The sequence below is a fragment of the Pituophis catenifer genome, unplaced genomic scaffold, assembly GCF_029215685.1.
Source record: "Pituophis catenifer annectens isolate HBS135680 unplaced genomic scaffold, rPitCat1.0.hap2 SCAF_7, whole genome shotgun sequence".
Taxonomy (NCBI): domain Eukaryota; kingdom Metazoa; phylum Chordata; class Lepidosauria; order Squamata; family Colubridae; genus Pituophis; species Pituophis catenifer.
The window spans coordinates 69,160,274-69,187,854 of NW_027256887.1; the positions used below are offsets into that span (position 1 = coordinate 69,160,274).

The following is a 27,581-nucleotide window of genomic DNA, read 5'->3' on the forward strand; positions in this document are numbered from 1 at the left end:
TCTCTCATATATGCCTCCTTATGCACTGATATAACAAGTGAAAATGAATCAGCCTTAGAGGATTGTGGATTCAGCCACCAGCTAATTTTCTGGTGGGGTAATTGCAGGTAGAAAACAATCTCTTGCTGAAATTCAGGTGATATCACACGCAGGTTAGAGAACTGTTGTGAGAAAACATCTTCTCCCACTCCAGATTATTTTCACCCCTGTTCTCCAACATACTTTTTCAGGTTGAGAAGCACTGTATTAGAGATTTGCTTTCGCAACTGTCCTTTTTCTCCAGCAATTCCCTTATATCACTTTTTATGCAGTTGACTGGGTTTTATTATTCCCACAGCAGACTGGGTGGATTAACCCTGTGTGTCACTGGGTCAGCCTGGAGCTAAACTTAACCTTGCTGGAGTTAGGGGTCAATTAACTGCTTTTTCATATTTATTTATTTGTTTGTTTGTTTGTTTGTTTATTTGTTTGTTTATTTATTTATTTAATTGAATTTATATACCACCCTACTCCCAAAGGACTCAGGGCGGTGAACAGCCAAAAGATAAAATACATATAATACAAATGTTAAAAAATAATTAAAATACAATTAAATAATTTGGCCCAGAAAACAAAATTTAAAAACCCCAATTATAAGACAAATTTAGAATTCAAAAAAATTTAAAAACAATTTAAAAAAGAAGTTAGGCCAGGCCGGCCTGCTGGAATATTCTCACCCTAATCCAATATTGACCCAATTAAGCCTGCTGTTGCCAATATTATTGGGCTTCCCCACAACTGAAAATCTTGCCAATCTCTAATGACTGAGATGTAGCAGTTGGGCCTGAGGAGTTGGTAAAAATATATGTTGGTAGAAGCTATACTGTATATACTAAGCATGGTTAAGATAGGGATGTCCAACCAACAGCACAACAGCTAATACAGTATTCGGTTCAATTTCAAAAACAAACTGCAAGAGAAAGATTCAGCTACTATAGATAAATGTTCCTTTTTGCCATCAGGTGTTATCTATAGTGCCTTCCTGACCAATTACACCAATGAATATGGCCATCAGCACAAACAAGTTAATCTCCCCAGCTTTTGGGTTTTATAAAGCTTTTTTTATAGAGCAGAAACTAAGCAGCTAAGTCTCAAACTTTGGAAGAAGCTCATTTAGTTAGCCTAAGCCCTTTGTTCAAAAAGCTACATACATAATAAAGGTCAGTAAATAAAGTTCACCTACCAATTTAGTATGATTGGATAAAAGCTCAGGGTTTTTTTCATATGTATTAATATGTCAGATCCTTTGGGTTTTCAGACAATATTGCTCAGAAAAAAATCATTGAAACAGGAAGAGTTGCCGAAGCTATTGACTGTCTTTTCAATCTTCTCACCACTGCCAACCATTGATTTCAGGAATGTTGGAAAGAAATTTTCCAATGAAGTAATAGAAATTATTTGAGGACTCTGAACCAAAGTTAGAACAATCTCAGGGAAAGGCTGGAATGTATTACTATTTGCTCCAGCTTATGAAGTAACAGCAACAATAACAGCAGTCAACAACAATTAAAAGTTTGATGCAATGGCAGGAATGCTAATTCCTGTTTTAATGCCAAAACTATTTTTTTTAGTTTTTGATTGAGTTTTAATTTTTGACCCGTCTAAACCTATCACATTGAGTTTTTCACTTCACAATTTGCCTTCCCATGACCTTATGTAATAGCCTACATTTAAGAAGCCTATTTAATGGAAGACATCCTGAACTTTTTGCCAATTCCCAACTACATTAAGTACTCATAGGGGATTTAAAATATTTAACTGTGGATAAAAGCAATCCACTTTTTAAGATACAGAAATATTCTGATTGAATTTGATTTTTAAGATGGGGTCATATCAGGGGTGAAATGCTCCCGGTTCAGACCAGATCACCCGATCCGGTAGCGATGGAGGCAGGTGGTTCAGAGAACTGGTAGCAAAAATCCCTGCCCCCCACCCCCAGCTGAGCTGTGCAATCATCAGAGGCTTTTTTTTATTTTTAAAAGCATTTTTTCAACCTCTTCTGCCGAAAAAATATTTTGAAAAGTAAAAAAAAAAAAAAGAAAAAGTCTCTGATGATCGTGCAGCTCAGCTGGGATCGTCAGAGGCTTTTAAAAGAAAAAAAGGCTCTGCCAATCAGGCAACTCAGCTGGGATGTCAGAGGCTTTTAAAAGAAAAAAAGGCTCTGCCAATCAGGCAACTCAGCTGGGATCGTAAGAGGCTTTTCAAAGTATTTTTTTACAACCTCTTCAGCTGAAGAGGTTGTAGAAAAATGGTTTTAAAAATAAGGAGGAAAAAAAGTTGGCCACGCCCACCCAGTCATATTACCCCCCCATCAAGCCACGCCCACAGAACTGGTAGTAACAAATTTTAGATTTCACCACTGGGTCATATAGTATTATCAAACAGTGGTAGAAAATATTCTAACTCATGGCTGTCAAACTCGATTGTGTCATGTGACATTGTGTCGTATCACAATGTTTTTGCCTTTGTGGAGACGGGGTGGGTGTGGCCTGTGCATGACACATCCAGCTCGCGGGCCACCAGTTTTGACAGGCATGTTCTAAATTAACAAGATTCATTTTTTGTTCCCTTCTCATTACAATAATTAGTTGTTTTATCTAAGAGGATTTCTCATGTATGTCTTGTCCCTCAAAATGTTTATCAAATGGGGTCGGGTTGGATTACAAAATATCTTGCATGTTTAAAAGAGAAGTAGCTGAGGACTGCATTTAACTGTTCAGATATTTTAATGCTGCCTTAGTTAGTGCAAAATGCTGAGTGGACAAGGACATATGTGGGTGAATCCAGGAAATTGTGCATTTTCCCCCTGGATTTGAGCAGGGTGGTCTTTTGATTTTAAACTTTGCTAAACCAGGTGATGGCATTCACTACAGGTTAGGGATGTTTTTATTAGTATGTCAGGAAATATACTATAGGTTTTCAACAAATATAGGAACTTGGAGAAGGTTGAGGGGGCACCAAAAAAAAACAAAAAACTGAGGACCATGCATGGCCTTAGAGTCCCAAGCCTTGTGAGAAGGCAGATGACTATACAACTAAGATCCTATATTAATTAAAATTAATTAAAAGTAAGATTCTACATTTAGGCAAGAAAAACAATGCACAGATATAGTATATGTGGTCAATAGTAGTAACTGTGAGAGGGAACTTGGAGTCCTAGTAGACAATCACTTAAATATGAGCCAGCAGTGTGCAGCAGCCGCCAAAAAAGCCAACACGGTTCTAGGCTGCATAAACAGAGGGACAGAATCAAGATCACATGAAGTGTTAATACCACTTTATAATGCCTTGGTAAGACCACACTTGGAATACTGCATCCAGTTTTGGTTGCCACCATGTAAAAAAGATGTTGAGACTCTAGAAAGAGTGCAGAGAAGAGCAAGAAAAATGATCAGGGGACTGGAGGCTAAAACATATAAAGAATTGTTGCTGGAACTGGGTATGTCTAGTCTGATGAAAAGAAGGACTAAGGGTGACATGATAGCAGTGTTCCAATATCTCAAGGGCTGCCATAAAGAAGAGGGAGTCAAGCTATTCTCCAAAGCACCTGAGGGCAGGACAAGAAGCAAAGGATGGAAACTAATCAAGGAGAGAAGCAACCTAGAACTAGAGAAATTTCCTGACAGTCAGAACAATTAAACAGTGGAACGACTTGCCTCCAGAAGTTGTAAATGCTCCAACACTGGAAGTTTTAAAGAAAAGATTGGATAACCATTTGTCTGAAGTGGTGCAGGGTATCCTGCCTAAGTAGGGGGTTGGACTAGAAGACCTCCAAGGTCCCTTCCAACTCTGTTATTCTATTCTATTCTAAAACAGGTTTGAGGGTATCTTGATTTCTTTAAAAAAAAAAAAAAGACACCTGCATGAGAGGAAATCTGTCAAGCAATCCAAGATTAAAAAGACCACAAAATGGAGCTGCACAAATGTTGGCCACCAAGCAAAATTGGCTTTGTAACAAGAGGGTCCAAAACACACACTCATCCTAGCGCAATACGTGTTTGCTTTGCTAGGAGAAGCTCTGTGAACCAAATATTATGTAACACAGAATGACGACAGTACAGAGGAAAAAGAGGCAATTTGCCAATACTGTGCCCCAGTAGCAAAGCATGAAAATATTAAAGGAAAGCTTGCATACCCTCAAGAGAATTAACCCTTCCTTGTTGAGAAATAGCCTTGGTTTTCTGTTATTATTTGCTCTGGGAAATTCTCTCTCATCTGCCTTCTTTAAAATAATGCTATTTCAAGAACTGTATTTGATCAATAAAAAAAAAAAAACAATTTCGCTGAGGTTAACTTCAGAAACACAAGCGAAATCTTACCTCTCTTTGGATCCATGGAGTCATTCTGAAGCCTTGTGTTTAAATACTTTAGGCCTTGAAAGCAGCCAGTCCATTTCTTTTGGGCCTTCAGGGTAGAGGAGTGGGTTGGGAGAGCCAGAAAAAGAAAAAGCCCACATGAGACCACTCCAAATGATTACAGCTTGTCCTTTTACTATTTTCTTTTTCGGGATTTCAGAAACATAAGAAAATAACCAGAGTTTTCCATCCGGGCCAAGTTGAAACTTTTAATGTGTTTGCTTTGCAGCTGGATGGGTTGAGCGGGGTGGGGGGGGTGTATTACTTTGGCCCTCTCTGATTAGGCTTCTGATCAAAGCAACAGACATTCAGATGAAAAATCCATGTGAGAATTTCAGGGGCCAGGTGGTGAGTGCGCTTGACTACATTCACGAAAGCTTGTGGTTTTGGATCAAAAGGCCTAAGTAAACATCACATGTAAATGCTCCAGTAGTCCCACTCCTCCTTCCCTCCCCAGTCCCACCCCCTCTCTCTTCCTTCCTCCCTCTCTTTCTCTCTCTCCTTTAAAAAATATTGTATACTAGGAGTGAGACCTGCAGGGAAGATTCTATGAGAGGGAAAGTGTGCATTTTATATGTGTTTTGTTCTCCCCTATCTCCAAATTCCCTTGAAGCCACCTTGGAGATTCTCTGGGATTCTACTCAAGCACTGGTAATGTTGTAGATTTTTCTAAGTTATTTTCCTGGTTTACACTATTGAAGTGATTTGCCCTTGCTTTGCTGCTACCTGGACCATTTTTATCAACTGACCCATCTAGCACAAGTATTTCCTGGTGAGTTCCTATCCCAGCCCCAACCAAATCCAAGCCTGCTCAGCCAAGGGTCAATTAAGTTTTACCGTGAAGGAGGCCTTTGCCAAATTAGGTTTGTGTGAAAGTAACCACAAAAGTGTTCTGAATCCTTTAAAGCACTGTTTGTCAACCATAGCAACTTCAACAAGGGTGGGCTGCTGGGGGTTTGCAGGGGTTCGGGAGAACCTCTAGCTAAGATTCTGTGCAGTTCGGAGAACCCCCAAATCCCACTCCTGGCTGGCCCCACTCATCCCACCCTGCCCCTCCCAGGAGTCACCGCACAGCCCATTTTGGATGCAGGTAAGTGCAGGGCGCACACGGAGACTTGGGGAGGGCGAAAACTGGCCTACCAGAAGTTCGGGAAGCTTTTTCGCCCTCCCGGAGGCTCAAAGTACCTTTTCGGAGAGGGCTCGTAACTTGGGCATCCTCCTGGATGCACGGCTGTCTTTAGAAGAGCATATGATGGCCGTGGCCAGGGGGGCTTTTTATCAGGTCCGCCTGATACACCAGTTGCGCCCCTTTTTGGATCAGGACTCCTTATGCACAGTCACTCATGCCCGCGTTACTTCCCTCCTGGACTACTGTAATGCTCTCTACATGGGGCTCCCCTTGAGGAGCACCCAGAGGCTCCAACTGGTCCAGAATGCAGCCACGCGGGTGATTATGGGGGTGACATGGCGCTCCCATGTAACACCTCTCCTGCGCGAGCTGCCCTGGCTTCTGGTGGTCTTCCGGGTGTGCTTCAAGATATTGGTTCTCATCTTTAAAGCGCTCCATGGCTCAGGGCCTGGGTATTTACGAGACCACCTTCTGCCACCGATAACCTCCCACTGGCCAATACGCTCCCACAGAGAGGGTCTCCTCAGGGTGCTGTCGGTCAAGCAATGTCGACCCCCAGGGGGAGAGCCTTCTCTGTGGGGGCACCCACCCTCTGGAACGAGCTACCCTCAGGGATACGAGTGATCCCGGACCTCTGTACTTTCCACCGGGCTCTGAAGACTTTTCTATTTCAGCAAGCCGGGCTGGCTTAAAATTTTTAATTGGTTAATTTTATGGGTAAGGGGTTTTAAATTGGGGAAGCCAAATTGATTTAATTATTTTTTAAATTATTTTAATTTTCATATTGTATGTATTTTAATCCTGGCTGTTCACCACCCTGAGTCCTTCGGGAAAAGGGTGGTATAAAAATTTAATAAATGAAATGAAATGAAATGAAATGAAAGAAAGCCTCCGGAGCCCGGGGAGGGCAAGCCCCCCCCCCCCCGTGGTGCAGGAGGCTGACCATGGCCACGCCCACCCAGCAACTGGCCAGTGAACCCCTTGCTAAAAATTTTGAAGCCCACCCCTGAACTTCAATATATGTGGACTTCAACTCTCAGGATTCCCCAGCCAGACATGCTGGCTGGGGAATCCTGGGAGTTGAAATCCACATATATTGAAGTTGATATGGTTGACAAACAGTGCTTTAAAGGGTGATGCGTATCTTGGCCCCCCAGGCCACCTCCCCCCCTCTCAAATTTTAATTATAATCATAATGAAGAAATAAATGGTTGCAGGATATGCTTAATCGCCATTAATACCACTTCACAGTTCACATAAAATATAAGTATCACACAGGCTGAATTCCAAAAAGATTCAAAGCTAAAATCTAATTGCCTAATTTGCAATTTGGTGTGTCAGGCTGGTTTCTAGCATCATAGTGTTGATGCTGCTCCTGCTATTGACATTTCCTTCTGTTCCCTTACTGATACAGGGGATTATGATTCTCAGTGCCAAAAGGGTTTCAACGCAAAGGAGTGGCGTTCAACAACCTACTTTGATCCCATGATTGCCCTTGAAGTCAAGATGAGGGCCAATCTTAACCCAGCATGATCATTACTACATCACACTGGTTTGCCCAGATAAACCTGATGAATTTCACGTGCAGGAGAACAAAACTTTAGAACGAAATACATTCTATTGTAGCGGATATGGAATTTTTAAAAAGCAATTGTTAAAAGCGAAATAAAATACCCCTATTTCACAAGGATATGGCAAAGAAATAAGGTTTAGTTTGAACTGTGTTCTGTCATGTCAGTTTTCTTCTTAAAGAAAGTTTTTTTAAAAAAATAGAAGCATTAAAAAAAGAGGGGGGAAAATCCATTTGACGCATCAGAATGAGCACTCTGCATTTGTAGATCTCACATTAGGAGAAAAATCAGGTGAAAAATTGGTCATTAAGTTTAGTCATTCCAGTCAAATGATATACAGTACATACTCACATCTAAGACTAATTCCTAAACCTCAGTAATTTTTCTCTTACATTCTGATTGAACAATTGTTTATTGTTGAAGGAATAATGGTGTCACAAGGGAAGGTAGTCTACATGGCTTATGTAGGGAGGTATCATGGTTGAGTTTATTTTTTTAAAAAATGGAGGCACTGATAAGTGTTTTAGGCATTGGAGCCCATTAAATGAGGTGCCAATGGCTTTTTAGAAAGATTTAGATTGGTGTTTTTCAAATTTGCCAACTTTTAAGATGTGTGGTCTTCAGGATTCCCTTACCAGCATGGGAAGTTTGCCAAGTTTGAAAAACACTTGTTGAGATAAAAATTCTTACTAAAGACTATGAAGAATGAATAGAATAGGAAAATCTACCGAAGAGAAAGACAAATCTTTTCATTTGGAAAATAAAGACTAGAACTGAAAGCTTGGAACCCAAAGAATTGGTATATAATAATAATTATAATAATAATAATAATAATAATAATAATAATAATAATAATAATAATAATAATAATAACTTTATTGTCATTGTACATATATACAGAGTATACTCATACAACAAAATTCACTTAACACCCAAAGACCAGGTCCAACACACATAACAATCCCCAAACACCCCCCACCCCGCACCACAAATTCCCTGCCCCTAAACCACCCAAACATCCACACAACAGACCAAGTAATATACCATGTTTTAAGTAAAACAAAGATAGATGAGGTATGTCTGAACAGGATGACAACATTTTTCAGGATTATAAATCAAAGCAAGCCACAATAAAGACCCAATACCGGGTGCTTGGGAAGGAGTATGGTTTTAATCTGGAACATAGATATGCTGTCGAAAATGGCTTGTTCTTATTTGGTCAGAGTTGATTTAGTATTCTGTGCTCTGGTCATTGACATCTACATTATTACATTGGGTTTACTCATGGGTCTACCCTTGAAGAACGTTGGAAAGTTCAATTACTGGAAAAGATGGCTTCCAGACTACCATCATATATTACATCATTTTTTACAATCTTCACTGCTTTCCATTTCTGCTCTAATCCCAAATTAGGATACTGGCATTAAATCCCTCCCAGTTGCATCTTCTCAGTGCATCTGAGAAGAAAGCTTGTTGGAGTGGGATTCACATTGATGCTCATGTGATGACTCACCTGAAGCTCAATAGATAATAGGTAATAGATCAATTGCCATTTTGGTGTTACGTGAAGATTTTTCATTGTTTCTCTTGCATGTTGACCCTTTCTTTAAAAAAAGATGTGATGCTATAGATTCCCCTGAGAAAACTCAGTTTTGAAAAGTGGCATATTGATTTTGTTTTTTAAAGAAACACTTTGTGTTTACAACATAATGTATATGCAGAGCTGGCTGGGGAATTCTGTGAGTTGAAAGTCCACACACATTTTAACAATTGCTGAAGTTGAAGAGAATTTTGCTGAAGTAAATATCCAAAACTTTTATGTCCAGGGCCGGGTGTTTCTAAGCAAAGGTGCCCTCAAATTTTGGTGTGCTACTGGGAAAGCTGATTATATTTGGCCTGATTATATTTTTAAAGCCCGTCTTCATCATAATATATTTCCGAACAGAATTTTAATGTACCATGTTTCTCTGAAAATAAGACTGGGTCTTTTATTATTTTTTGCTCCAAAAGTTGCATTAGGGCTTATTTTCTGGTTAGGTCTTTTTTCTGGGGAAATACGGTACTAATTGCATCTGTCTGATGCATCTTAACTGGACCTTATTTGGGGGGTTGGACTTATATTACAAGCATCCTGAAAAATCATGCTAGAGTTTATTTTCCAGTTGGGTCTTATTTTCAGGGAAACAGAGTAGCTGGGAGAAGCATTTCTATGTGGCCGGGTGAATAACTGCTTCTTCACAAAAATTGGCTTTTTTTTTTTTACAGAAGAGATTTAGACTAGAGAAATAGGACTGTAATTCCATTTGAAAGCAACATTAAATGCTGTAGATTCAAGTTAGTTGTTGCTTTTCCCAAGTCATCCAGGAAAATGTCTTGTGGGTGGTTTTTTGATAAAAATTCAAACTGCTCGCACATGTATTTTTTCCCAGGACATTCCCCAGAATCTTTCTTATTCAAGAACTTATGTTATTAAGCATTATGACTGCAGTCCATTAGTGCCATCTACTGTGCAGTAGGGAGAACATTAAAAATTTAGCACCTGGAATCTCTACATGGATGGATGGTGATAGACAAGCAGACAGATGGATAAGAGATAAGAGAGAATATAGAAGCTAGATAGTGGTGAGAAGGGAATTTGTGTGTGTGTGTATTACCGGTACATCGCCTTTTCAAACAAAGTTTTTAGTTTCGTAAATCTTCAATTTCCATATATTTTATTTTAATTAATTATATTGCATGATAAAATGGTGTGTGTCTCCTATAGTCAGCAATGTAAAACCATATGGTAGTGGCTTTTAAATTTCTTGCTCCCCAAAAAATGGCATTTCATTCAAAGTCCCTCCATTCATTTCTATGTAATAGAAATCAGGAAGCAATTATTCTTTCCTATGTGCATATAGCAGGGTGGCACAGTGGCTTAGCGTTAAAATGCTGGGCTTGTTGGTTAGAAAGCTGGCAACCTAGGTTCAGGACCCAAGCGCTATATGACAGGGAGAGCTCCTGTCCTCCACCCAGCTCCTTGCCAACCTAGCAGTTTGAAAGCATGCAAATGCAAGTAGATAAATAGATACCACTTCGGTGGGAAGGTTAACAGTGCTCTGGGACATAATGCTGGACACATGACCTCAGAAATGTCTTTGACTAGCGCTGAGACAGAGATGAGCACTGCCCCCTACAGTCAGCAACAACTAGAAGAGTAAAATCCATAAGGACTCTTGTGCCTTACATGCACTCTTCTTGTGGATTAAGAACCATACATGAATGATCTACTTCACATTACCTTAATGTGCAAGAGAAGAACGTACCTCCTTCTCTAACACAGAGAGAGCATTCTTGGATAGATAAACATTCAAATTTGCCACTGGAAATATCTAATCAGGATTACAGTGCAAACTCCCAAATTCAATTCAGAATTCTGAAATATAATATGAGCCGGCCAATAAGTATAGTGGCAGTGATCTACAAAGCAAAGGGATGCTAGACAAAAGGGAATTTTCTCCTTTCAACAGATTTCTTTAAACATGCATGCAATCTTTATTAGATGCTTCCTATGTGAAAAATACAACTGTATTAACATGCTTGCCAAAATAAAAATAATGTCTAGTACAGACAGTACTTCACAGCTGAACCAACCTGATGGCTTAGATTGTTGGGCTTTATTGAGTTTGTGCAGTACTGTGCACTCGCGTGCTCCCGATAGCGAACCGGTAGCGCTGGAATTTGAAACCCACTACTGCTCTGCAGGCCCCGTTTATGTGAAAAACAGGCCCGTTTTTGGTCTCCCAAACCCCCCCCCCCCCGTCTCGCATTTTTGCCCTCCCCAGCCCCCAGGAGCACTTTGCAGGCCTCACAAACTCTCTCCGCACAAAGGTTTGGGAGGCCTGCAGAGTACTCCTGGGAGCCGGGGAGGGCAAAAACTTTTTTTCTTGTTTATGTATTCGCAATCTTAGTGCATCTTATACTCCGGTGTATCTTATAGTCCAAAAAATGCGGTACATTTTTTTTTTTTGTCTCTAGGCAAAGGTCTCTAAATGGCCTTAACAGAACTAAATAACACAGAATTCCTATTCTTGCAGATTTTTTTTCTGCCTATTAACTGTACAGTAATTATATCACTGTATTTCTACAGTGATATAATTTACAATTTCTACAATCTACAGTATGCTATTATCCTCTCAGTTTTATGTCTGGCAGCAACATATAACTTTTTTGCACCTTTTTTTTCCATCAAAATAAAATGTGATTTTGCATATAAGAAATATTGCTCAAAATCACTTATCTAGAATAGATTTTCTGTATCAGGTATTAATTTTCCTTCTCTGTTTATAAAAATCCCTAAGAAATACAGTTAGTAACACTAATGATAAACAAAATCTATCTACCATGTTTCCCCAAAAATAAGACCCTGTCTTATATTTTTTTTGAACCCTGAAATAAGCGCTTGGCCTTATTGCCATGCGCTCAAAAGCCCAATTGGGCTTATTATCAACGGATGTCTTATTTTGGGGAAAACAGGGTACCTTCTAGAAAAACTCGGCAAACTGTCTTTTTGCTCTTACCTGGGCATAATTTCTGCTGAACTCAGTGGGCATTATACATAAATAAATAGGTTTTTTTTATTAAGGTTTTATAAATTAAACAAGAACACCAAAGATACATAGAGACATGAATACATTAAGACATTACAAAAAAAAAGAAAAGAAAAAAAAGAAAAAACCAACACTAACTCAGTCCACTGACTGACTTCTAGAGGCTGTTGCATCGGTGGTTGTTTTCTGTTTCACCTGTTTCTCTCTGTACATTCCTATTTTACATATTTACTTATGTACACATTTATGCATATGCAAGTCTTAGATTTATACTTTATTTTTAGGCTTTCTTTTGTATAAAAATATCAATTACATTAATATGACTTTCTAGAGATCGTTCTATTTATCCATATAACCAATCTATCCTTCCTCATGATGGGCATTATACATAAATAAATATTTATAGATTCCAACTGTTTTTCTGTTGAAAACTGCTTAAACCGTACTGATTTCATAATAGAATGCTCCTATTTTTGATCTGTGATGTAGCCATTTTGATATCTAATATATGAACCAATCTTGGCCCTCTGAAGATGTGAGGAGACTAACTTCATGACATTTTGACATGTGTTTCCAAGCACATTCACTTAAAACCGTGATGACAAACCTATGGCACACCTGCCAGAGATGGCACACAGAGCCCTCTCTGTGGGCACGCGTGCCATCGCCAGCTTCTCTTCTGGTTTCCGGCGCGGCAGCTGATCTTTGCTGTGCCAGAGCACTGGAAACCCAAGTTGGCCAGAGCACATGTGCATGCCAAAGCACATGCGCATGCCAGCCACCTGGTCTTCGAGTTTCCGGTGCTCCGGTGTACGCGAAGACCAGCTAGCCGGCACACATGCATGCACCGGAAACCCAAAGAGAGGTGGCCGGCATGCACATGTGCACCAGCCAGGTGGTCTTTTGAGTTTCTGGTGCTCTGGCATGCGCATGCATTCCGTTTTGGGCACTCTATGCTGAAAAGGTTCGCCATCACTGACCTAAATCAAGGGGTCCCAACCGGGGGTGCTTGCAAGATGATATTTCAGGGGGTGCGAAAACTTGGGTTTAGAAGTTTCAGAATTATAGTGTATATGCATAATTATATGCATATAATTATTTACTTTTGTAAAGGGTGTGAGAATATTTCAGAAGCGTTCTAGAGGTGCGGGTATAGAAAAGGTTGGGAACCCCTGCCCTAAAAGAAAGGCCCATTGAATTCAATTGGAATCTTCCAAGTAATTGGTAGCTGGAATTGCAGCTTGAGTTTCTTTATTCTTTATCTTTATTCAACAAATGAATAAAAAGGAAAGAGACATTACAGTAGATAAACATTTATTCCTTAGTGATTACATATTTCAGAGGTCCTCTATTTAAAAAAAAAAAACTGAAAATGTATTTATAATACAAAAGATTATTAGTAGATTGGTTACACAGGAAAGTTAATAGCCTAATAATTTTTAAAATTAAAAAGACGGTTTTTTTCTTGACAATGATTATACAGTTTGCAGCAGTGATGCATCAGGTTCATGCCAGGTCAATCTTGGCCATTGCAACAGTTTATAACATCCCCCCCCCCCCAAATCCAGCTAACTGTAACAAAAAGTGGTCAGAGGTTTCCATGAATTTCTGTTGATATCTGTATGGTAACTCCCTAGAAGAAAAGATTACAAGAAAAGGCAAATATCAGCAAATCATTACAAAGCACACATTTAAATGTAAACAGAAGATACCAAGTATGGAATTAGGGAAGATGCATTTACTGCCTCAAACAGCTGCAAATCTGAAATGAATTGTTAACACAATTTGCTAATATTTTAAATGCCTTAACTGTGTGTTCCAATGTAAAGGGCTAAATACAGGTAGTCTCCATTTAGGTATCATAATTGGGATCAGCAACTCCACCACTAAGCAAAGCAGTTTCTGAGCAGGAAATCAAATGATCCGATTGTGCTTTCATTTTCTCCACTTCCTGTGAATGCTCATCTAGACAGTGCTGGGACAGCTGGCTCATAACTGACAAGATTAATCAGTTTCATATCTTGACTTTTAATTTATTTATACCCTGCCTTCATCATTTTTATATATAATTCTAAGCAGACAGCATACCTAATACTCCTTCCTCCTTCTATTTTCCCCAAAACAACAACCCTGTGAGGTGGGTTGGGCTAAGAGAATGTAACTGGTTCAAAGTCACTCAGTTGGCTTTCATGCCTAAAGTGGGACTAGAACTCATAGTCTCCTAGTTTCTAGCCTGATGCCTTAATCATCAGCCTTCTATCCTTCTGAGGTCAGTAAAATGAGGACCCAGATTATTGGGGGCAATATGCTTACTCTGTAAACAGTTTAGAGAGGGCCGTAAAGCACTGTGAAGTGGTATAGAAGTCTAAGTGCTATTAGATGAAACTGGCTCTAATTTGCCTCAAAACCACTTTTTTTTTTTTTTTTTTAAATTTGATTTATATGCCGCCCTTCTCCGGAGACTCAGGGCGGCTTACAATGCGTTAAGCAATAGCCTTCATTCTTTTGTATATTTTATACAAAGTCAGCTTATTGCCCCCACAAACTGGGTCCTCATTTCACCTACCTTAGAAAGGATGGAAGGCTGAGTCAACCTTGAGCTTGGAGAGATTCGAACCAGCAGAAATTGCAGGCAGCTGTGTTAATAACAGGGTGCACTAAACCCCTGTACTATCAAGGCTCTTGTTCACCCAGCATTGAGATACTTAACAAGTAGGGAATTAATGTTTGTATATACATTTATCGGAGAGGAAGGGATTAAAAGCAAGTAAGCAGGCATACAATGGGGCATACATATTGAAAGCAATGCTCTGATGCTGGCAGCCATGAGCATGCTACACAAACTGCCCCATTGTGTGACTGCTTACTCTTTTTTAATCCCTTTCTTTCCAATCTCTCTGCTCTGCAAGGGGGAGAGGAAATAAAACAATATGTCAGGCACAAGACAATGCATACTGACACTAATGATCTTGTGACTGAAGGACAGGACCATAGTAACTGAATGGTTGTTGAATAAGGCAATCGGTAAGTGAGGACTATATGTAGTACACCACAGTCCCACTAATATACATTTCTGTATATTATTAATGAGATCTAAATATGGGTGTTAACTTTTCAGAAACATTTCTTCTAGATTAGATTAGATCAGCTTTATTGATTAGTCTATAGGCCATATCAAAGTACAAGGTTCAAACACATATTACCAATAAAATCCTATACAAATAATTTAAAATAAGGGTAGGGTAAAATACAATCGTTATAGGATAAAATACAATAATTTAATACATAAATATGTCAAATAGAATAAAATGACATAAAATTATATTTCTGTGCTAACACCATTAATAAGATCTAAATATGGCTGTTAACTTTTCAGAAATATTTCTTTTAAAAAATGTTGACATGAAAAAGAGGACTTAACTAGGTCACTTCAAGATCTAACAGCTGCATACACACAGCTTGTTAGTTTGCTTAGCTTTAGCTTCATTTTATTTTTCAGGCTTTATTCCTTGAACCAAATTAAGCTAAATAAATTAGGGGAAATCAGCCACTGCTTCTTTCCTCCCTTCTTTCTATTCTGCAATAATTCCTGGCCAAATTCGAAAATTTCTGAAACGTTAGGGCTTTACCCATTCTCCCAACTTTCAAAATCTCAAAAAAAAAAAAAAACCCTCATGTTCTAGTAAGTCCACATATTCTTTGCAGATGAGTGGCTAGTACACTAGTCAGTGGACTTCAACCAGCGGTGGGTTCTAAATTTTTTTACTACCGGTTCTGTGGGCATGGCTTATTTTGTGGGTGTGGCTTGGAAGTCATGTGACTAGGTGGGCGTGGCTAGCTGGTCAGAGTCATTTCTGGGAGGTCCTTGCACTTACGACCAGTCCTCGCACTTACAACCCGACTCATTTGTTTGCTTTTAACACTGATCAGCTGTAGGACGGCCCTTTGAAGCCCCACGGCAAGAGTTTAAACAGTTTTTTTCTCTCTAGTCATCAGCTGGGACTCAGGAGGCAGCAATAGATTGGGGGTGGGACCAAATAAAAGGTAAGAATAACGTGGGCGGGGGGGGTGGGAGGGCGGGGGGGGGAAAGAACCAGTTTGGTGACGTCATATCGTCACCGCTACCGGCTCGGCCGGACCGGACCGAACCGGGAGGAACCCATCACTGACTTCAACTCAGACAAGTACTCAGAGATGCAATTTGCAACTATCAGTCTCTCTATAAAGAGGCTATACCAGGGGTCTGCAACCTGTGGGCCGTGAGGGGTTTGCAACCAGGCTTACTTGGTTGCAAATCAGGGGTGAAATTCTATCTGGCTCGGGCGAAGCGGTAGCGGCGGCTGCGGGAGGCTCTGCCCACCCGCGCCGGTGTCATGTTGCTGCTTTTTTGCGATGATTTTAAGCCTCTGTGCATGTGCAGAAGGCTTTGCGAATGCATGGATGCTGCTGCACGCAAGCAAAGCAAGCATGCGCGCGGCACGCACACATTTGCGAACCAGTAGGGAAGGTAAGTGAAGTTCACCCCTGTTGCAAATCCCTTACTACACGAATTACTTCAGTGAATTTTGCCACTCTGATAGTCGGGCATGCTTACCTGAAAGTCTCTGATATACGTTAAGAAGAAGAACACGAAGCTGAAGGCTACTGTCCATTCGCAGATTGCACTTACAAAATGGTACACATAATCCTAATGGAAGGAATATATACATAAAAACACATTAAACAGAGCCATTACACTGTTTGCAATGGCAAACAAAAGGTGAGTCTAGTATAGAGAGAGCAAATAACTATATACCAGATGGACAGTGTGGTAGAAAAGTACTGATTGATTTAGAATTGCATCCAATTAGTGTCCCTTCATAGGCAGGAGGTTCTTTGATTCAGCAGAAGCCTCATCAGTGGAAAAAGGATGTAATTGTCAGTAATTGCCCTCTTCCTGCATCTTCCATGTTCTAGAAGATGGTCCCCAATCTTAAAGAGATTTGGAAAAAGGAGAAAACTTTGAAGCCTGCCTCTTTCTCTATTTTACTGACAGAAGCCCCTGTTACATCAACCACTGCTGTAATCAAATGAAGACAATCTAATTGATTTACTGAATTTCAGTACACTTAGCACTTATACATTTTGTACGTGACTTATCTCTGATGAAAACCTAACATTAAAATATAAAACACTCTATATCTGGATCATTTTTCATTACTAAGCTTCTACAAGCACTCATACAAGGTATGACAAATATTGGCGCCCTCGTGGCCCACTGGTTAGAATGCAGTATTCCAGGCTAACTCTGCCCAGTCTGGAGTTCGATTCTGAACGACTCAAGGTTGACTCAGCCTTCCATTCTTCCGAGGTCGGTAAAATGAGGACCCCAACTGTCAGGGGACAATATGCTGTCTCTGTAAACCTCTCAGAGAGTGCTATAAAGCACTATGGAGCAGAATATAAGTGCTATTGCTAGTGCTATTTTCTTGAGAATCATTGCTCTCGAGTTATTATTATTTGAATTATTTCAGTTATGTTTTTTTAAAAAACCTGAAATGTGAGTTCTTGACTTCACGACAATGTTTTCTATGGCAAGATTTTTAAAATGGGGAAAAAAACAAGCTTGAAAAATTGTTGTATTTTCCTAGAAGCTAGGTAAGCACCTTCTTTGGTGTTTACCAAATCTGTTAGGATGAAATGAATAGCAATGGATTGGTCAAACAGGCAAGAGGGCCCCAATAAAGGGCTCCAGTTGAGAGTTTTATGGAGATTTATAAGTTGATATAAGGTTTGCTTTGTACACTATAATAGAAGAAGGAAAGGAAGATTTTGCCATGGCATGGGTTTTTAATGATGTTCTGTAAACAACAATGAGCGTTGTTAAAATGGGTATATTGATTAGATTTTGTGTCCCAGAAACAAAAGTGTTTCACACAAGGAAATGTTGACACACATACACACACATATATATATATACATACACCCAATGCCCAAATATAATGAGAAAGTAATGTATTTGTCCTGTATTCTGATGCTTATTCATGTACATGACAGTATGCATTTCATTCTGAGTTGACTTATTATTTCATTCATTTATTACATAGATTTATTATTAAAAAAATTTTTTGCCTTTAAGGCATTTGTTGACTCCTGGAGATTGCCTGGACAAGTCCCTGCAGTTTTCTTGTTGGCAAGGCTTAGAAAGTGGTTTGCCATTGCCTGCTTCCTAAGGCTGAGAGAGCATGACTGGCCCAGGGTCACAAAATTGTGCCTAAGGCGGGATTAGAACTCACAGTCTCCCACTCCCTGGCCTGATGCCTTTAACCACTGCACCAAACTGGCCCTATAAGGTTATAAGTGACACTGACTCTGGGCAACTAAAAGATAAATAGGACAACCATAATTACTGTTAAAAATAAATTAAAAGAACATTAATATCGACAATACTACTATTAGTTGCTGAGATATTATACAGCTGTAAAGGAATATTTCACTTTTCACCAATCAGAGAGAAAATTCTAGGAGGAATAATCCCAAATCATCTGCCAGACTAGATTACCCATATAGATTACCCAAATCATCTGCCAGACTAAGATTACCCATAGGTGCATTTTATACACCGAATGTAGTCCCGTCCACCCACTGGCCCTCACCCTTTGGCCTCTGCCTCCCAGCAGTTACCTCCTTGCAGCAAACAGCAGGAAGAAACAGCTTTCAGCTTCAGCACAGCCTAATTAGCACAAGTTGATTGGATCGGCCTCCCGACTCTCAGCTGTTTTGCTCTCAGCTGTTTTGCGCTGGCCTCTGCTGCTTGCTGCAAGGAGGTAAATTGCTGGAGCAGATTTTTTTTTCCTTGTGCTAATCACGCTATGCTGAAAACGAAAATGAAAATAAAGCAGACTGCTGTTTGCTGCAGAGGCAAAATTGCTGGGAGGCAGAGGCAGATTTCTTTTTCTTATTTTCCTCACCAAAAAAGGTAGGTGCGTCTTATAGTCCGGTGCGTCTTATACTCCGAAAAATACGGTATATTATTTTAAGGATGCATGTATGCGTGTGCATGGAGAGAGAGATAATTTCTATCAATATAGGTTGCATGAGGCATACCTGGTCAGAGCTCAGATTTGCGAGTAGTTCGAGCAAACTGTCCTTTTGTTCTGAATATTAGACTGACAACCTTCCATTCCTGGCCTTTGGGTGAGAGGCAAATAGCCATGGATTATTCTGAAAGGAGAATTTACACAAACCTCAATTCTCCAAGTGCAAGTCTTTACACAGGAGACATTTGTTTTGTTTGAACTTTTACAAAAAAAATAATAATTTCACAGTTCTCAAATCTATATGTGAACCAGAATGCACTTGCACATTGAAAACTGCACTTTTCAGAATTTAACAATGTAGGTCTTGGTTTTGTAATTTAAAAAACCCTACAATATTTAAAATGTTGTATACCAAAGAAAAATGTGTACAAAAAAGGATAATGCCTCATCTATATCTTAATATAGATGAAATATCTAGATTTTTATGTGGGATTTTTTAAAAAAGCAAATTTGGAAGAGGAGAATGGAGCACAACTAATTTTCAGCCAAGAAAAAAGCTGAACAAGAGTTAAGACTCAATAGTTTTAATTCATCTACAAATGTATTTTTAATTTACGCATTTATTGAAGCTAAGCATAGATTCATCATTTAATACCCCTACTGATTTCTTATTTTCCATAATATTTCTAAAGGAGGCCTTGCTCCCTAAAATGGTTTTAGTGTTCCACACTTCTCTGTATCTTTTAGTCTCTAGCTACAACTCTTAATTTTCTTATAACAAAATCCATGAGATAGGAGTAATTTATTAGCAAATCTAAGACTCTGACCAAATATATCTCAGGTGACCTATATTTACAGAAAGTTAAACATCACTGAGTTAAGAATCAAAAAGCACTGAGTTTAAAAGCCTACACATATCTATCTAGGCAAACCTTAAAATTTAAAACATGTCACAACCTCGTATACAGTATTAGCAACATGCAAAAACAGCAGCTCTGGTTATCTGTTTCCTTAAGTATTTTAGTAAAAAAAAAAACCTATGACATAAAAGTTAAACTGCACTGAATGGGTAGATATATTAATTTTTTACCTAGTATATGTTTACCTTTTCACCTGGATTCCAATCTATTTTTGTAATGGATATTAATGAAGCACATGCAATCACTGAGAAAAAGGAGTTAAGAGCAAACAAGTGATTTTAAAAAACATATAAAATTACAGTTTCCTTTTACCGATATACAGTACATAACACATGAAATAATGAAAGGAATGTATCATTAATCAAACGGGGAATAGAAATAGTAATAATGGCACATGTACATGAAGGCAGAACTGATGTCTGATAACAGAATTATAAACTTATAATTTCTGACTGTATACAATAACCATTGTGCATGGGCATGTTAGCAAGCCCACTCAATATGAAGAAGCAATGAATGTAAAGTTTCCTTAGATTCTGAAATCTCTTGGTTTGGGTATACATTCCTAATTTCAGTTTCGAGAATGAGTATTTTAATTTTTAAGATAAAGCTCACTTTTATCTTTTTGGTTTTTGCAGAAAAGCCAGGCCAATGCAAAACTCAGGCTCCAACCTCATGGCAACCTTGTGCTATTCTCCTAGCAAGGAGTACTTCTCCCTACAGGAGGCTCTGGGTTTTTTTATAAAGAGGCTCCCTAGTTTGTGGAGCCTTCTGAAAGAAAAAAGGACTATTTGCTAGGAGAATAGCACAAGGGCTGACAAGCCTCTGCAAGAAATCTAAGTTGAGCCTCGCATCTCATTGCATTGGCCAGGCACCTCTGCAAAAAATGAGAAGTTAAGTTGGTACTGCTGGGCCCTGGAGCTGGGTGAGGAGCAAGTCCATTGGGTAGCTGGATGGGAGGCAGGTCTTGGCTTACAGACTGTAAGCGTCCTCTGTGTGCCAGCTTTAAGCTCCCTTGCCTGGCTGAATGGCCAGCTTGGGAGCAGGCTGAGGCCTGGGGAACTCCCAGGGACAGGAAGCAGAGCGCTGGGTGCCTCTGGGGTGGGGGACAGAGGTGGTATTCAGCAGGTTCTGACCAGTTCTGGAGAACCGATAGTGGAAATTTTGAGTAGTTCGGAGAACCGGTAAATACCACTTCTGACTGGCCCTCCCCCCATCTATTCGCTGCCTCCCGAGTCCCAGCTGATTGGGAGGAAATGGGGATTTTGCAGTAACCTTCCCCTGGAGTGGGGAGGGAATGGAGATTTTACAGTATTCTTCCCCTGGACTGGGGTGGGAATGAAGATTTTACAGTATCCTTCCCCTGCTATGCCCACCAAGCCACGCCCACAAAACCGGTAGTAAAAATTTTTGAATCCCACCACTGGTGGGAGAGGCCCAGGCAGGCAGGCCTGGGCCTGCACTAGGCCTCTGAGGACCTCCCCCATTTATGAGGCACCCAGTGCTCCATTTAATCACCCACACGCTCATTTAACAATTGCACTGGGGATGTATGGGACATGGTTCATTTAATACTATTGCAACATGTGACCATAATGGGGAGGCTCCATGACAGTCGTATCTCAAGGACTGTCTGTATATCTTGAAAATGGTTTTTAACATAGCTGGTACATGCTATACATCTGGGTATCTTCTTACCAGTATGTCTAGCGCGTCTCTCCCAATGTCTCACTGTTTTATAAGCAGAGCTTATATGTCAGACGTGCATGTTATGAACTGTACAATTTTGTCCCTTTCAGGAAACACTGTAAAACTGAATACAGAAACAGTAAGCTGACTTAAAACTGTGGTGCTTGTATTGTTAACAACTTTGACATATTAATATCCTGTAAAAAGGATACTGGGAATGACAGCTACCCAAGTCATTATGGAGAGGAATAATCTTGTGTGACATACACACGGGGTGCTCCATTGCGGACATGATTTGTAAGAGATAACTGTCTGAAGAAAAATGTAGAGAGCACCAGAGACAAAAGCCAAAAGAGCTCCCCCATCATGGACAGCAGGAACTGCTAACTCCTGAAAAGACAATTAAAAAGCATTGTATATTATTAGAGTTGCAATCAATGTACAGAAGAGGCTATAATCAGGGAGAAAATAAGTGTAGTCAAATAAGCAGTACTAGAAAGGTCTTTTAGTTATTTAACAACCTAATATACAGTAGTCCTCAATTTACGACAACAATTACAACCAATATTTCTATAAGCTGTTTTAATAGTAAACTGAGATGGACCCTATTTTATGACAATTTTTATAGTGAATCATGCAGTGGTTAAGTGAATACTGAGGTCATTAGGCAAATCCCCAATGGGCATTTTATGTTGGAAATCAGCAAAAAAAGATCACAAATCACAATTGGTGACCACAGGGTACTGCTATCAGTCGTAAATACGAGCCAGTTGTCAAGCATTCCAATTGCAAACATGTGGTTGTGAGGGTAGAGCGACGGTTGTAAATACAAATACAGATCATAAGCCATGGTAGTTACAACCAGTCTGCAAAGTTACGGCTGCTGCAAAGCCTTGCCATCATGTGATCAAAATTCAGGTACTTGGCAACGTATTTGCATTTACAACAGCATGGTGAGCTTCAACTTCGCCCTACACGCCGGTCTCCCCCACATCTCTGCCCTTTGGGCTGCTCTGCTTTCCGTCGCCCCTGCCATTTCTTGCTGACCTGCGCTATCTTCCTCCTCCTGCAGTGAGGCATGCCTGACCAAGGCAGCTGCTGGCCCTTCAGAGCCATTGTGGAGGCCTCATGAAGGCCATCTGCTGCCTTGGCTAGGCACTCCTCAGCAGCAGTGAACAATGATGTTGGTCAGCTGGGGACAGCAGGAGTGGGCAGTGGTGACAAAGTATAGGGCATCTGAAAGGGCAGAAATGGGTGGAGATACAGGAATGGGGAGATGGGGGAATTGAAGAAGGGGCAAGTAGGGTGGGGCAGTGGAGCCACATCTGCTGAAGGGATCTCCCTGAACCTAGGTAGGAAGGAGGCAGTGAGATGGAGTTGCCAGTTCACACAAAGCAGGTGAAGTGTGAGGACTTTCTCTAATGACAGTGCAGATCTTGTATATAACAACCACAACCGGGACTTCCAAAACAATTGTTGGTACACACTGCAGTCACACGGTACTTCACCTAACAACTGCTGCACTTAGCAATGGATACCAATTAGGGTTGACTACATAATTTATGAAGAGGACAGATTTTTCTAATACATACCACTGATTTATTTAAAAAAAACCACCACCTTGATTACTAGGGAATGGTTGGGGAAATTGGAGGACACGAGAAAGATCTTACTCAGTTTATACTGTTAACTGCAGACACATTGACTATCGTCTTATGCACAGATGTTTCCTTTAATCTTCTTTTAATTTATTGAAAGCTCATTTTTGTTTATGTCATATTTTGTGAATGATTTCATAACATAGTGTCAGGGTTCCAAGTAACACCCCCAATCAAGTAAGACTCCGAGGCAGGCATTTCCTCAAAGTTCCATTTTATTAGAGATGTCATATTGGCACATCTAGGAAAACCCGAATCTGAAGCCTCCCGGGTTTTCCCCACCCAAAGGAAAGTCAAAAGTCCCTTCCCCTGCACCCACATGCCCATCACATGATCCAATCAGGTCACCATCCTAACTGGAGTTGTTTTCCAGTGACGCCTTTCCAGGTGCAGGCTGAATGTCAATGACCCCCAGTGAAAGAATGTTGTTATGGCTATACATCTCACCCCGTTGCCATCCAACCCCCCTCTCAGTTCCCACAGCATGCCCATCCACCAAGTGTGGCAGCCCTGAAGAGCCAAAGAAAAAGATGTCCTCCAGGGCTAACACATAGTTCATAGTTTGCGGTTGAAGACAGTTCAACAAGAACAATAACATTGTCAATTATAACAATATCATTGTCATCCTACTTAAATGTCAACTTAATCCAAGTGTAAACTTGTCTTCTTCGTAACCCACGGTAAATGGGCCCCATGAGTCTAATAAATAACATAACTATAATCTTGAAATGAATAAGACAGAATTTACAATTATATGACTTCGTGGATGTAGTTTCATTATTGCTATCTCAAATTTACTTAGATTCCAAGCCATAAAATCATACACTGATCCGATTTGCCATTCGCTAAGCTACATCAAACTGTCTGCAAATTATGTATTATGTAATCTTCCCAATTTTATACTCCCCTTGCTTAATCTTAAATCTGTTTCAGAAGGTCCCTCAACTATCTCAAGCGGATTTGGAGAATTAGCAAGCAATACCATTTCTTCCCACAAGTATACCAAATAACCAAAAATATATATTGATATATTGGATATCAAAAATTCCATCTCATTCAATATTATTTAATGATGGATCATAGTTTCAAAATAATTTCTTTCATTTATTTCCACAGATCATCAGAAGAGACCATGTTTGAGAAGAACAATGTCTAGGACAAAAAAATTATCGGTAACATGCATATCTGGAATTCTATTTTGCATAATATGCATATCTATTGTAGTTTTAATTATTTAGGAAAGGCATTGTCCCAAAGGTGGTTTTTCAAAAAGCAACTGGACTTTGTTTTTTCTTTGAAGACATTTCGCTTCTCATCCAAGAAGCTTGTTCAGCTGTTCCAGAAGAAGAAGAAAAAGGTTCTTGGATGAGAAGCGAAACATCTTCAAAGAAAAACCAGAAAGTCCAGTTGCCTCTTGAAAATGCACCTTTGGGACAACGATGACCTGGATGACTGAGAATCTCCATAGACATTTAGGAAAGGCATTATTATGGCATTAAGCTAAGAGCAAATGAAACGAAGGATAAATGTATCTTGATATCTCATGATCTCAATGTTGTCTTTGTTTGAAGGGCATGTTTAGAGGGAAGTATCTGCTGAACAGGTACTCATTGCCTCTAGTGAACTGAGCATCTGATTGCAATCAGTTCTAGACTATAGGACAGCCTCAAGTTATCACCTAGGTAACCACATTGCAGGAACTACTAGTTTGTTGTATTTGCACTGATTCTTCTGATAGAAATTTGTAAGTTGATGCTTTCTCTGGAAAAGGGAATAACTTACAGGTAATCCTCTGGTTACCTGTAATTGGGTTAATTGAACCCAACATTTCTGCTGCTAAGTGAGACAGTTGTTAAATGAATTCTGCCCCATTTTATGACCTTTCTTCCCCCCGTTGCTAAGTGAATCACTGCAGTTGTTAAGTTAGTAACATGGTTGTTAAGTGAATCTGGCGTCTCCATTAATTTTGCTTGTCAGAAAATCGCAAAAGTTGATCAGATGATCCCAGGACACTGCAACCATCATAAATATAAATCAATTGCCAAGCATCCAAACTTGGATCACATAACCACGGGGATATTGCAATGGTCATAAGTGTGAAAAGTGATCGTAAGTCACTTTTTTCACTGACGTAACTTGGAATGGTCACTAAATGAACTGTTGTAGATCGAGGACTACTTGTATATTGCTCTGATTCTCTCTTCATACGTACTAAGTTATTTTAAAAGGCTGGTCATATGAATGCATTTAATGCTCATTGTAAATATTCTTAATCATTCTTTTAAGCCATCAAAGCCATTGAAGGAGAAATGGGATATAAATTTAATAAATAAAATAGAAACGTATCTTTCCTACTTACCTGAAAACTGGCAACAATGCCCAATCCAATACAGCCCAGAATTCCAACGTACAATGTCAATAAGTTGAAACAAGGGGAAACAAAATGTGTCACATCATTTTGTTTCTTTACAATTAAATATTTTGTATACATTGTAACTGCACCTAAAAAAAAGTGAGAGAGAGAAAAATATACATAAATTGTCCGAAAGACAAATAATGCAATACAAAAGCCCATTTTTGCTCCCAGGAGGCTGCAGGGAGGCCTACTAGGCCCAAAACGGGGCACAGGGGGGCAGCACGTCCCCCCACGTCCCATTTTTGCTCCCAGGGGGGTGCAGGAGGCCAAGTGCTGCCTGTCACACCCCCTGGCCACGCCACCATGGCCACACCCACCCAGCCGGTCATTAGGGCAGAGAACCGGTTGTTAAATTATTTGAATCCCACCACTGCACATAACTAAAGAAGAATACAAAGAATAAAAAAACTTTATTGTTAGGCAGAAGAAACCAGGAACTGGGATAGATTTCAAAAGCACTGAAAGTTTATTACATGCACAAGAATCTAAATAACTAACTATCAATGTGAATTGGTACCAGACTCAACAGACTTCGGGGCGTATGTGTGGTTGGACTTACTGTAGGTGTCTTTTGAGGGCATAGGGATCCAGATTGATGATCCCACCCCTCAGGCTCAGTTTCCCAAACTGAGAAATTGTGTCAGGGTTCTTTGTGTAATTGAAAACATACAAAAAAGACAAGGGAGTTGTAAATCTATTTTAAGGAAAAACGGTGACTGATAATGAGAAATGGTGAAGAGACAGAATTTTTAAACTCCTCCTCTGTGTTTATATTTTGTTAGAAATTAAATGGAGCCATAACTAATCATCATTATGTGGAAAAAAGCAGCATCAGCTTAGGGACGATAATATGAGAACCTAGCTAATTTACAGGCAAGAGCCTGTAGTACAGTGGACTAAAGCACTGTTATTAACATCTGCTGCTTGCAATTACTGCAAATTCAAATCTCACCAGGCTCAAGGTTGACTCAGCCTTCCATCCTTTCAAAGGTAGGTGAAATGAGGACCCAGATTGTGGGGGCAATAAGCTGACTTTGTATAAATATACAAAAGTATGAAGGCTATTGCTTAACGCATTGTAAGCCGCCCTGAGTCTCCGGAGAAGGGCGGCATATAAATTAAAGCAAAAAAAAAAAAAATGAATTCAACTCTCCAAGGCTAGATGGTACATCCTAGGATACTAAAAATATATATATAGTAAAGATATTCCCTGAATTACTCTTTGGATATCCGCAAAAACTGGAGGACAGCAAATGTCATACCCATCTTTAAAAGGGGAAGGGGAACTGGGACTTGGTCAGCTTGATGACAAGAATGGGCAAGGCCTTTGAACAGATCATCAAGCATCGTACTTGTGAACACCCTGGATAGATATGCTATTGCTATAATCAACAGGAGCCAGTATGGGCCCATCACAAACAAATCATCATCCTTTTTTTGACTAATTGATTGGAGGAAAGACGGTTGACAAAAAATTTGTCATTAAATTATCCTTTTTAATATGGTAAAATAATAGTGATACTATGAGATATATCATAACTCACAAATGAAGGTGAAGGATATACTCATAACTCACAAATGAAGGCAAAAATAAATGTCACACTCTGCCAGAGAGAAGTTCCTCTAAGGACGGGCTCCAGCATGAGTCCAAAAGCTTGGAAGATCTCTGGTCCTGGTGACCGACCCAGATTGGAACCTTGTTATTGTTAGTTGTGAAATCATGTCCGACCCATCGCGATCCCATGGACAACGTTCCTCCAGGCCTTCCTGTCCTCTACCATTCTCTGGAGTCCATTTAAGCTCACACCTACTGCTTCAGTGACTCCACCCAGCCACCTCATTCTCTGTCATCCCCTTCTTCTTTTGCCCTCAATTGTTCCCAGCATTAGGCTCTTCTCCAGGGAGTCCTTCCTTCTCATTAGGTGGCCAAAGTATTTGAGTTTCATCTTCAGGATCTGGCCTTCTAAAGAGCAGTCAGGGTTGATCTCCTCTGGGACTGACCCGTTTGTTCACCTTGCAGTCCAAGGGACTCGCAGGAGTCTTCTCCAGCACCATAGTTCAAAGGCCTCAATTCTTTGACACTCAGCCTTACTTATGGTCCAACTTTCACAGCCATACATTGCAACTGGGAAAACCATAGCCTTGACTATACGCACTTTGGATTGGAACCTGCATACTCATAAGTGCCTGAATGAC

General features: G+C 39.9%; 1 protein-coding gene across 1 annotated transcript in view; it reads right to left on the reverse strand.

The window, feature by feature from the left end:
- Positions 1 to 13,010: 13,010 nt before the first annotated feature.
- Positions 13,011 to 27,581, reverse strand: part of DRAM1 (DNA damage regulated autophagy modulator 1) — a 28,142-nt gene continuing 13,571 nt past the window's right edge. Inside the window, exons 3-7 of the mRNA XM_070947319.1 lie at positions 25,329 to 25,471; positions 21,524 to 21,701; positions 19,808 to 19,866; positions 16,278 to 16,370; positions 13,011 to 13,316 (exon numbers count right to left, since the gene is read on the reverse strand). Coding sequence (XP_070803420.1) covers positions 13,272 to 13,316; positions 16,278 to 16,370; positions 19,808 to 19,866; positions 21,524 to 21,701; positions 25,329 to 25,471 — 518 coding nt within the window. The 3' untranslated portion in view covers positions 13,011 to 13,271. The remainder of the gene's footprint in view (positions 13,317 to 16,277; positions 16,371 to 19,807; positions 19,867 to 21,523; positions 21,702 to 25,328; positions 25,472 to 27,581) is intronic.